Raw genomic sequence first — 12,520 nt, 5'->3', positions numbered from 1 at the left:
CCATGGGGTGGACACGTCCCCCTGCTTAGTTGGACAGAAGTTGGGAGAACTTCTACATCAAAAGCGGATCTGGTTGAGGCATGGGAAAGGGAAGCAGATTCTGGGTGCACTGCCCTGGAAATGAGAGAACCATTCAAAACTATTTTCAGAACCCAATGATCTTAAGTAATTTCTCCCGACTCAGGCAAATATCCAAATCCTACTATCCCCCCACACCCCAAGAGGATGTGGATGTTCCAAAAAGGAATTTTTTTTTTTTTTTTTTAAACTTCTTTTTATTATAAGCGTGGCAGCAAAACACAGGCGAACAGCATCAGGCAGAAACAGTGTAAAAGAATAGCGTACATAGCGTAGGTATGCAGGAGCTACTACACATAATGAGCAATCGAAGAGCAAAATACAGTCACATCGTAAAAAGGGACATCAGGGAGCTATGACAGGGCCGAGGACCCAGGCTGGTGGGGGGAAACGGGGGAGGAGGGGGTGTTCGGAGTCTCGACTAGGTCAGACATATATGAGCGGAACCTGAGCCAAATGTTTCTAGGTCTGGAATGCATGGGTTGTAGGTGGGACCAGGTCTCTTCCGTATCAGAGGCCCACGTGACCGCTCTCAGCCATTGGGCATGTGTGGGAGGTGAGGGGCGAAGCCAACAGAGCAAGATAGAGCGCACCGCGAGAACTAGGCAAAGACCAGCTAGTTTCTTGGAATCTCGGGGGAGGCCTGGGAGATCGTGAAAGAGACATACCAGCGGGGAGAGAGCAATTGGGTGGTCAATTACAGCGGACACCGTCGAGCAAACGGCCTCCCAGAACTGAGCGAGGCGGGGGCAGGACCAGATCATATGGATGTAGTCGGCCTCATCCTGACCGCATCTGGGGCAGCTGGCAGGATGGTCGATGGACATACGGTGTAGTCTGATCAGGGTATGGTGGAATCTGTGAAGCACTTTGAATTGGATAAGTTTGAACCGGGAGTTGAGGGAGACCCGTTGCGTGCGTTCGCATAGGTGGGTCCAGCGGTCATCGGACATCTCAACCCCGAGGCCCGCCTCCCAAGCGCGTTTCAGTTTAGCAAAGTCTGGGATCGATCTGGACTGCAGCATGGTATATAACCTAGAGATCTTACCCCTCATAGGGTTGGGGGAGGTGAGCTCCTCAATTGCGGGGTCGTCAGGCGGTAATGCCGGGAATGTTTGGTAATGTCGTTTAAGGGTCTTTCGGAGGGATGCGTATTGAAGCCGTACACTCCGGTCTCTTCTCAGAGATAAGGGGAGATCGGGCCACTAGACGAATATACCCTGGTCAAACACGTCACGTAACAGCTCGAAGCCCGCGTCTGCCCATCGGCGCGCCGCACCCAATGGAACCCACGGGACCTCAGGGAGAAAATTCCAAAGTGGAAGATTGCCATGGAAGGCATAGGTAATCCCCAACAGATTCCACATTTTTGCTAGTGCAGCGGCTGTGCAGGCGACTGGATTCTGCGAGTCCCGAGCCAAGGGGGCGGGTTGCAACACCAGGGAGCGGATGTCTCGGTCAATCACTGCGAGCCTCTCAAGTCGGACGTGCGGGGCAGGATCCGCGGTGTCGAACCAATAGGAGGTATATTGGATTTGTGACGCCAGCCAGTATTTAAGAAAGTTAGGGGCACCGAAGCCCCCGTAAGACATGGGAGTGGAGAGGGTCCCGATTTTAAGGCGGACCGCGCCCGAGTGTCAGAGAAAGGAGTTCACGGTGCCGGTCAAGTCGCGAAAGAAGCCTGCTCCCGGCCATATGGGAACGTTAGAGAACCTATAGAGGAGCTGGGGCAATACCACCATCTTCAGCAGACCAATTCTGCCAGCCAGAGATATTGGGAGCTTGTCCCAGACCCGGATCTTAGCCGTCAAGTGTGTGAGATATTCCTGATAGTTTTCATGGAAGGTCAGCTCGCGTTGGCGAGCCACCACCGTCCCAAGGTAGGTAAATGTGTTTTGGGCCCACGTGAAACCGAAGGAGTCGGGAGGGGGGGAGGTACATTCCGTGAGTGGAAAGAGAGTGGATTTCGAGCAATTCACTTTAAGGCCCGAGACTTGGCCGAAGCGGATAATGTCCGCCAGTATAGGGGGTAAGTTGGTCGAAGGAGAGCGTACAAACAGCAACGCGTCATCTGCATAGAGGGACACTATGTCTGTGTGCCCCGCGGAGCGGAGACCCCTGTGAGCATGGAGTTGGCGGAGCATGTCGGCGAAAGGCTCGATTGCTATCGCAAAGACCAGAGGAGAGAAGGGGCACCCCTGTCTCATTCCCCTGGCGATCTTGAAAAGGGGAGAGTAGCGGTCACCAGTGCTAACCCTGGCAACCGGCTCAGAGTAAAGCAGTCTGACCCAGGAAATAAAAGAGGGGCCGAATTTTCAGCACTCGAGGACCCGCCACAGATACCTCCATGAAACTGAGTCAAATGCCTTCTGCATGTCAAGGGCAACAGCTACAGCGTGTGTGTCGGGACTGATTCTATCAATAATGTTGAATAGCCGCCTCAAATTCAGGGAGGTAGAGCGACCCGGGATAAAACCCGCCTGGTCCGGGTGGATAATAGATGGTAAGAAGGGAGCCAGCCGGAGAACCAGGGCCTTGGCAAATATCGTGACATCACAGTTTATGAGAGATAGTGGGCGATACGAACCGCACTGCGAAGGGTGTTTGCCAGATTTAAGTAGTACTGCGATCGTGGCTTCTCGGAGAGAAGGAGGGAGCACTCCAGCCTCAACGGACTCCTCCCAGAGATCCAGCAAGTGAGGGAGCAGTTGTGATTTGAAGCGTTTATAAAACTCGACTGGGATACCGTACGAGCCAGGTGTGCGGCCCGAGGATAGGGAATCAATTGCGGCCGACAGCTCCTCCCGTGTGAGTGGGGAGTCAAGGGAACCTGCGGTCTCCGGAGACAGAGTAGATAGAGGGAGGGCCTCGAGAAAGGAGTCAATCTCCGCCAACGAGACCTCATCAGCGTTGGAATACAGGGATTCGTAGAAGGTGACAAATTCCCTATTGACCTCCTGTGAAGAGACCGCCATAGAGCCATCAGATCTCTCAACCCTGAGAATGTGCGGGGATCCCGTCTCGTGCCGGATCAACCTAGCTAGAAAGCGGCCGGGGCGCTCCCCCTCTCCATACCTCCTCGCCATGCCAGGGTTATCGAGGAACCTCTGCTCGCGGTCCGCAAGGGAGCGGAATTTGTCCAGTTCCTCCCCGATGTTCGCGAGGTTACCAGGGGTAGAGTGTAGTGAGCATGTTGCCTCCAGAGACGAAAGTCTTGATTCGCTGGAGACGAGGTCCCTGCGGATCGATTTAAGAACCCAATTCTCCTTGGACAGTGCAATCCCTCTAATGTAAGCCTTGAATGACTCCCATAAGGTGGCATGGGACGTTACCGAGCCCGTGTTGGTCTCGAAGAACTCCTCAATCGACAACTCAAGCTCGGAGCAGAACTCCGGGTCCAGTAGGGAAAGGGGTTTCAGTTTCCAGTGTCGGGTGCGGGCGGGATCGGGGCCCCAATCTACTGTAATGGTGACAGGAGAGTGGTCAGAAAGGGTTCTCGGAAGGATCATTAGCTGTGTTACACTCTTGACCAGTACGTTAGAAATCACCCACCTATCGATACGAGAATAGGAGTCGTGAACAGAGGAGTAAAAGGAGTAGATGCGGGAGTCCGGGTAGAAGAACCTCCACGCTTCCACCATGGCCAGACGGGGAAGGGAGGACAGTGCGGCATAAGCCGCCCTGGAGAGGTGGCGGGGCCTGGAGCCTGATCTATCCAGAGCTACGTCGAAGATCGTGTTGAAGTCCCCACCCCAGAGGATTGGAATAAGGGGGAAACCATCTAGAAGGGAGGTGACCTGCACATAAAATTCCGGGTCATCAAGGTTAGGGCCATAGATGTTCAGGAGAATCACTTCCTTGTGGTGCAGCATGGCATGAAGCAATACGTATATACCCTGGGGATCGATTGTCGAGGAGATGAGGGAGAATTGAAGGCTCCTATGGATGAGGGTCATGACACCCCGGCTCTGGGAAGATTAATCAGTGAAAAACCTATGGGGACCCCAAGACTTGGCGAAACGCATGCAGTGTACAGAATGGGCATGAGTCTCTTGAAGGAAGAGAATCTTGGATCCATGGCGCTCGGCCTGCAGCTGGAGTTGTCTCATCTTTCTATAGTTCCCCAGTCCCCGTACGTTCCAGCTCATAAAGGTCAGGGCACTCTCAATCACAGTGTGTCGGTGTTTGAAATAAAGCAGAATGTCAGTGACCGGGGGGTCAAATTAGCAGTCCTACGACAACAGTTCCAAGGTGCCTCAGCACAGTCCGCCTTCGCTGCCAGCGCTAATTTTCCAATAACAAAAACCCCAACATAACCCACCCCCACCCACACCCCCCTCCCAAACAGAGGGATGACCAGCCCATTCCCTTGTAAACAAAACCAAAGCAGAGGCATCATCGCCTGGGGGTCTGAAGGCCCAACTGGCCGTATCGCTCCGGGTTGCAGCAGAGCAAATAGTACATGTGAAGCCCGTGATGGAGGAGGAATGTAGATTGAGCAAAGTTCTCGCCAGAAGCAATACGGGCGGATCCTGCAGGTTGAACTGAGCAAGCAGATTGCGGGATGGAGGATCGCCGTGGCCCCAGTACAGGAGGGGCGGGAGGAACTATGCGCCTCCCGTCGGGGACCAAGGATCACCGCTGTACTGAGATCAGGGGAGAGGGATCAGCCAGGGAAGTGATCATCAATGAATTTGGAGGCCTCCTCTGGAATCGTGAAGAACAACACCTGATTGGCGTGCTCTATGCGAAGCTTGGCGGGATAAAGCATAGCATATTTGATCGAGTGGTCTCGTAGCCTGCGTTTCACTGCCTGGAAGGTCTTGCGTTCCCGCTGGACCGCCGTTGAGAAGTCGGGGTACAGATGGATCCTTGCACCGCCCAGAAGTAGCTCACCTTTGAGTCTTGCAGCCCTGAGGAGGGCTTCACGGTCACGGTAGTTTAATACACGGGCTATGATGGGCCGAGGAGGGGCGCCAGGCCTAGGTTTCGCCACCAGGGCGCGATGTGCCCGTTCAATTGCGAAGTGTGGAGAGAGCTCGGGCTCGCCAAGGAGCGACAGAAGTGTGCGCTGAACAAAGTCCTCCATTGGCTCGTGAATTTCATCCTCGGGGACCCCGATAATGCGGAGGTTATTGCGCCTCGAGCGGGATTCCAAATCTTCATTTTTCTTCTCCACCTCGAGGACTCGGTTGGAGAGAGCGACGACCTCGGTGCGCAGAGCCCCCAGCGCATCCTCCGCAGAGCCGACCCGCGTCTCGACCTCCAATACACGGCTGTCCGTCCTCTCAATGTGGGCCTTAATAGAAGATATGGTGCCGTTCATATCGTCTAGTTTAGAGTGAAGAGCAGTGAAACCTTCACGTATGAAATCCATCATATTACGGGATTCCGGGGTTGCATCGGGGGGGGGCGGTAGAGGCCCGCTCGGTGGCTTCCTCAGGTGGTTTCCCCGCAGCCTTCGCAAACATATTGATGGAGCTCTGCTTCCTCGCGCCCCCCTTGGTCATCCCGGCCGTTACGCGAATCAGGGAGGGCGAAGGGGGCGAACTGAGAGCTAGATACTAGTGCCAAAGAATGTCCTCCGGGACACCGGGGCCGATGCGTGTACCAGTGCAATGTAGGCGAGGAGCAACCAGTGGGCTCACCCGGAGTCCGGAGGGGTGAAGAGAAGAAGAAGTTATTATCCCTCTAGAGCTGGAGGGTAGATGTCACCGAGATTGGTGTAATAGGCCCGAGTGCGCCCAAGCGGTATGGTACACAGTGGCAGGTGCGCAGCTCCAGAGAATCCTGTGGGGGCAATTGCGTGGTATGTACCCCAGCTCCGCAGTCCCAGGGCACAGGCAGCCCAAGGGGAAATGAAGCGCGGCCCAGCGGGTCACAGTGTCCAGGTCTGCCCAGCAGGTCTCCAGCAGAAGCCAGCGGCGTCGGAAGAGAGGCAGGGGGGTGGAGGGGTCCACGCCGCACCAGGCCAGCAGCGGCGCCAGCCCCAGCACAGGGGGGACACCCGGAGGGTGGAATGGGGGCAAGCGATCAAGCCGGGGCCACAGCAGCCCGGCACAGTTCCCCCCCCGCGCGCCCCCTACCTCTAAGGTGCTCCGGAGTCGATGGGGCCCCTCGGGACAAGGACCAAGGGCCCGGGGCCGGTCAGCACCAGCAAGCCGCACCAGGAAGAAGAAGAGGCCAGCAGTCAGCTGAGGTCCCGGCTGAACGGTGCCGAGGGATGAGGAGAGGCCCGGGCGGCCGCAGTGATCCGGCGCGCCCCCATCCGGGCGGGCGCCCCTCCCCCAGCGCGGCCCGCAGCGCCGCGGCCTCAGGTCAGAGGAGGACCGACGCCGCCGGAGCCGCGGGGCGGGGAGGGCGGGAGGCCGTAGCCGCAGGAGAGAGAGAGAGACACAGCCCCGTCCTCGGGGCTCACAGCGGCACCAGGCTGCACCCAGCCGCGGCAGCGGGGCTCCCGAAGGATCGGGCGAAGATAGCAGGACTTCAAGTGGCGTCGGGCAGAGCAAAGCAGGATCGAGCGCTCTGCTGGTCCGGAGCTCGAAAGTTAGGCGGCCATCTTGATTGCCGCACAACAGCGCCCCCCCCAAAAAGGAAAATTGAAAGAGGTTTTGTAGCAAATGTTGAGGATGGCATAGGTGCTTGCACTATGTTAAGGCCAGTTTTTTTTATGTGTTTGGGCATCTAAGTGTTTATGAAGGTCTAAGGGGAAGATACTTGGTTACTTCATCTGCAGCATCTTATAGCATATAAGTAGAACACGCTAGATTGCGTGTGTTCTTGACAGAGCAGAGAACCAGAATATCACAGATGAAAACTGCATGTCAAAAACAATTCCCTTTCTTGCTTTTCCTGTAAGGAGGAAGAGAGGGAAATGCTGCTAGACATGCCACATTGCCAAAACAGGCTCCAAAACGTCCTTAACACTGGGAAGCAGAATGTCTGATCTGAAGCCCCTTACTGCTTCAGTGTACATATTAAGGCATGTCATTTCATTAAAAAAAAAATTGTCCCTCAGACCTCCGGGCAGGTTAGGGAGGCCAGGGTTGTAGAAGGGCTTCATTTAAAGTGCGTCCAGCATATTCACTGGCACAACTAGACAATTGGAGCCTGAAAGGAACCACATCATCATCATAAGAAGAAATTGCAAACAGGGTCCTTGTGGAAAAGAGCAAGGTGCTCCTGGCTCTGGGAGAGGGAAGTTTGTCTGCCCAAGAGTGGCACTGGGGTAGACCATAAAACTGAAGACTGAATAGTTCCAGTCCATGCAACACTCTTCACCAGTCATAGCAGAGATGGAATGTCCCTCTGAATGTCCCGCAATCATTAGGGGTCACCACATTCAAATGTCCTACGCTTTCATAGAATGTGGATTTAGGCTTCAATCCAGACATCCTGTTCATTTACTCAAGATACAGTTTTGGCTGCCCTTGTCTAAGGAGTTGTGGGCTCAATGTAGCCAACAGTTAATATATGCCCAAATCTGTTTCTGTTCACACAAAGCAAATTAGGTTAGTCTGCAGAACTCCTTCAGAGTTTCAATAACAGAGCGCACCTACAAGCTCCGTTCCAGTAGGAAGGTGTTTTCTGTGAGAAACCTGAAGGTATTCTCCAAAGAAGATCCTGGGAATCCCTTGTTCAGGTGGCCAGGGAAGAACTGGCCCTTTCTTAACCCAACCCTAAAGGCAGACGAGTGGGGAAAGATCACCTGGGTAGGGCATCCTAGGGTTGTGCTGGGGGAAATCACCAAGGGAAGACGCGGTATTATACCGGGCTAGAAGGTGAGGAGGGAGAAGTCCCTGAAGCTTTTGTCGGTTGCTCCAGACCTACCCCCCTTTCTCCCAATTAATCTCCCTTATTCAAAGCCAACAAACCATCTGCCTATGGTAAACTCTTTAAGAACCCAAACCTCAGTGCCGTGGGAAACTACATCTCCAGGATCCCGGTCTTTCTGTTACATACCCAAATACTCCTGATCATTCTTTTCCACGTCCCTCTAATTATTTTCCGAACTCACAATCTGCTTTGAGAAAATACCATCCCCCTCATTCATTTAACAAACCCTACCGAACTTACCCTTCCGAAATCACCTACCACCATAGGACGAAGACTAGAATTCCATATAACACCTCTTCTCCTTCCTACTACGCAGAACACCTAGAAACTCTACCCCTCCTCTTTTCCAACACAAACACTTTCTTCCGGACTAACACTAAAGCCGTTTACCAGACATGTCCAACCCAAGGGTCAGGCAAAGTCAGGCAATTAACCAGAACCGCACACACCTGACAGCCCTTTCCTTTACCAACAGAGATAAAAGGTGGAGCACAAGACCACAGTACGAACAAGGAAGACCGCACGAGGAGACAGCTATCCAGGCACGGTAGTTCAAGAGGAGGAGAAAGGCGGCGAGATCCGAAAGACTGATGAGGAGAGAAGCAACCTTGCCCTTTCCGACCTGGCCTGCAAGACCTCTGCAGAAGGAATCGTAAGACCACAGACAATAGCTCAAGTGTGTTGCAGCAAATGAGAATGGTACTCGGAGCGTGCCTAAGCTGATGAACAGGATTGAGGTAGATGTGGTACCAGCCATGACACCAGATACAAGGAATGCCAAGCGGTTCATCACAGTGGTGAGTCGAGGGGAGAAGCGATAAGAACCCGAACTGTGTTGAATGAAAGTCGCAAAGTGCCACATTGAGAGAAGTTCAAACAACTGTAAAATTGTTAAGCGGATGCCAGTTGCAGAGGGAATCGGCACCATGTGGGTGCTCACTCAAGAGATTTGTTAATCCCATGTTGAGTGAAACTACCGATACCAGAAGGCCGTAGGAGAACCGCTGAGGAAGGTCAAAGTGGTCAGAGGGGTCTAGCAAAATCCCAGTACAGTCGAAAGTATTTGACCGACAAACTGTTGGGAAAGCAAGGGAAGTGAATCCCTCATCAATTGAAAATAAGGGAAGTAAATCCAGTCTCAGAAAGTAAAAGGAATTGTGAAATGGCAAGAGTGAACCCGGCGGAGGAATGCCAAAGAAGAGTGGCAAAGTTTAAAGTCCCAAGAAACAGTGTGTTGACAAAAGTGAACCCGGTAGAGGGAGGTCCACGGAAAACTGTTTAAAAAGACATTAAGATTGATGAATGCCAAGGAGAAGGCATCTCTGCAAAAGCCAGAGTGAACCCGAAGGAGGGAGGCACACAGTCGAGAAGGGTCTGCGCCCGAAGAGGGGGATTCAGGGGTGAAGTCATCACCCAACTTACATGTGGAATAGAACTGTGAAAGCAAAAGAGGAAAGCTTGCAGATGAGAGCCAGAAGTGAACCCGACGAAGGGAGGCCAATATTCGAGAAGGGTCTGAGCCTGGCAGAGGGGGATCCAGATGGGGGGGAACCAACACCCCATCAACACACAAAGGCAAAAATAAGAAAATAAGCCAGTTTGAACCCAACGAGAGGGAGGCTGATATTCGAGCGGGGTCTACGCCCGGAAGAGGGGGACACAGGGGTGAAGAACCATCACCGCAAGTGCAATCTGAAAGAACTTTTTGTTTGTTATTTAAATCTATCAGATCCTCGAAAGCAGGAGAGACAACCTCAGAAGATCCTAAGAACTGTTTGAAGGGTCTGCGCCCGGAAGACGGGGACCCAGGGGTGAAACCATCACCCAACGTACATATAAAACAGAACTTCTTTTGTTAGTTATTTTTGGAAGCCATCAGGTCCTTGGGCGAAGGAGACTTTTTGTAGAAAAGAGACATAACCACGGAAGGCCCGGATACGTGAAGCGGAACTGTCTCGTGCTGGGAAATCTTGAGTGTGCGCTGTGGTCAGGAGTCCCACCTTATCTCGTGCTCAAAACGCAGGGAAGGGAGACCCTCCGGCTAACACATCCTGACTTATCATTTGTGAACACTTCTTTCTTTCTTGTGAATCCTATCCCACACTCTTTTGCATTTTAGATTGGCAATAGGTTTTTTCTTAGTATAAGCCCATTTATTTGATATGACGCCACTAGGGCTGCCTTATTATTTGATCATCGTAGCTTGCTCCCATCTTATATTTAGGATTAGATTAGACGTTTTTTCACCCTACCTATACAGTTTAAGAAACACCCTTGACCTGTCATCACTTTTGTCTGTATTCTTGATACCATGCCTTCCTTACAGTTCCTAATGAAATATATCCTAGACATTTCCAGGGTAACTTGCAATAGATTTTCATTGCCACCATCATTTGGGGCTTATACAACTAACCTGGCCAAGGTCAACTGTCCAGGAAACACAGCATTGTTTTTGTGCACCTCACACTAAGAGGCTTATGGACTCAAAGCTGACACCACACAGTTGCATCATTTTTGAGAAATTGAATGAGGTCTCACTAGGGAAAAGGGTTGATGAACCTTTTGGGATAAGCAAAGAGATCAGGGGGGTGCATGCCAGAGCCACTTCTCAAAACTTTAAACCTAACTTCAGTGGACCTGTGGTTGATACTGATAAGTGGAGGGAAGGCATCGCCCCCTGGCTTGAATGGGGTGACTCATACACATGAAGTATGTTCATGTCGTTGGGTACAGGCTGTGTTGTATTTGTACTTAAAAGCAGGGACGCCATACCTTTGAAGGTTTGACAGTGTTAATACAAACCAGCTAGGCCCACATCTTTATGCCCAGGTTAGTCTGTCTTTACTTGAAACTTAGGGTCGGTTCCATTGTTCTTGGCACTAGAGCGAATCCCCATCTTGGCAGGAGGACCCCACTCAATGGGTTGACAAAATGGAAAACAAGCCAGAAGAGGATAGGCCAAGGATTTTCAGTGCAACTTGACCTTGTTCGAAGGCAGCCTATTTACCCCTCTTCATGGTTAGGCATGATCAGACAACCCTGACAAAGGTGAGGTAGCTGTCCTTTGCCACGATCTGTAGCACTTTCTTCAGCCACATATGACAATATGGTGTGACCTGCAGAGGCAAAAGCCTATCTTACACATCTTGATTCCTGACAAGGGACAAGGAAGAATGTGTCACCATTACACTACTCTTCTGTTCAGCAGCCAAGTCAGTGTGGAATCTATCCTGAAATACACTATATTTCACTCTGCGTAAACTAGAAAACTTTGTGATGGTACTATTTGCACCTACAGCCGCTTGCGTCAAACATTTGCAACATGGAGGTCTTAAAACTCTCCCACTCGTCTCGAGTGGTAGGTCCCGCCGAGGGCTTAGCTCATTCCGACCGACGAGTTGGACTTGCGTCGATGGTGGTGGTGCTGCTGCTTCTTCTGCTGCAAGGAAGACGAGGAATGGCTCCTGAAATGGGACTGTTTCTTGGTCTTCTTATGATGTTGGTCTTTCCCCTTGATTGGGGTTAGCTCCTTCGTCTCGGCCTCCGAGGACCGGACAAGTGACGTCGCTGGGAACTTGGCGACAGGTCAGCCCAAATCCAGTTTCCCAGCCCTCTCACGCAGAGATTTTGGCTGCATCTTTTAACACAACGCGCAGGCCTCTGTGTCATGACCAGCACCCAGACACCATAGGCAGATGTCATGAGGGTCAGTCCTAGACGATTTGGCCTCACTATCGCGGAATCGCTTGAAGCCCGAAACCATGTGGGACGACTTCACATCAAGGTTTTTGAAGAACATCGAATAAACTTGAGTCGTGTTCCTGATGTAGCGTGCAAGCGCACAGAAAAAAAAGCAACTGACTTGTGGGGTGTATTGACGTGGTAAATACGACGCCTGACATCACGTCCGAAGCTGGCGATCGAGAGCCAGACAAGACGGATCGACGATCAACGCCCGAGTCAAGGTTCACTACGCCCCCCTGGTGAAAAGTTCTCTGATCAGCGAAGCTGGAGATGAACATCTATCATGATGCAGAATCTGAGGGAGAAAAGCAATCCATTGAAATTGGCATTCTCCTACTCAAAATCATGCACATTTAGCTCTTTCACAGGTAGAGTAATCAGTAACTGGGTTTGGCGCAATTTCCTGAGGAAATACGGCCACACACGTAACAAGGCCTTCATGGTGTAGAAAAGTGGATCTGATTAGCATTATGGTTTCAATGATTCAATAGACAAATAAATTCCATTTGGCATGCAGTTATGTTACAATACAATTACTTGCTTGATAAGAACACCAGAACCTATCTGCAACGATCACAAACCATGTACACAAACTGTTACTGCATCCATTCAGTTATTCATCGAATTACTCAAATATTATTGTAGAAACATTAATACATATTTTAGTGCATTTAGAAAGGTACTTTACCTATTCAGTCAAAATATGACTTTCCTTATTATTCAATGACAAATTACATATGAAACCCAAGAGAAGTGCAAGGGAAGGGCAACTAAAATCATTTTTTTTAAAGATGTCTTACCTCCAAAAAGAAGAGAACAGCAAGCACTTGAAAGAGTGGATTTATTTTCCTCACTGTTTGTA

The 12,520-nt window shown here is 51.4% G+C and overlaps 1 protein-coding gene across 1 annotated transcript in view; it reads right to left on the bottom strand.

Moving 5' to 3' along the window:
• TMEM67 (transmembrane protein 67) overlaps window positions 1-12,520 on the bottom strand; it is a 2,125,990-nt gene that overhangs the window by 407,336 nt on the left and 1,706,134 nt on the right. Inside the window, exon 20 of the mRNA XM_069621352.1 lies at window positions 12,459-12,520. This exon is cut by the window's right edge and continues 78 nt beyond it. Coding sequence (XP_069477453.1) covers window positions 12,459-12,520 — 62 coding nt within the window. The remainder of the gene's footprint in view (window positions 1-12,458) is intronic.

The sequence above is a fragment of the Ambystoma mexicanum genome, chromosome 5q (genome assembly GCF_040938575.1).
Source record: "Ambystoma mexicanum isolate Mex_15411 chromosome 5q, UKY_AmexF1_1, whole genome shotgun sequence".
Taxonomy (NCBI): Eukaryota; Metazoa; Chordata; class Amphibia; order Caudata; family Ambystomatidae; genus Ambystoma; species Ambystoma mexicanum.
The sequence above is the reverse complement of the archived record's forward strand: the minus strand, read 5'-3'. Positions and strand labels throughout refer to the sequence as shown.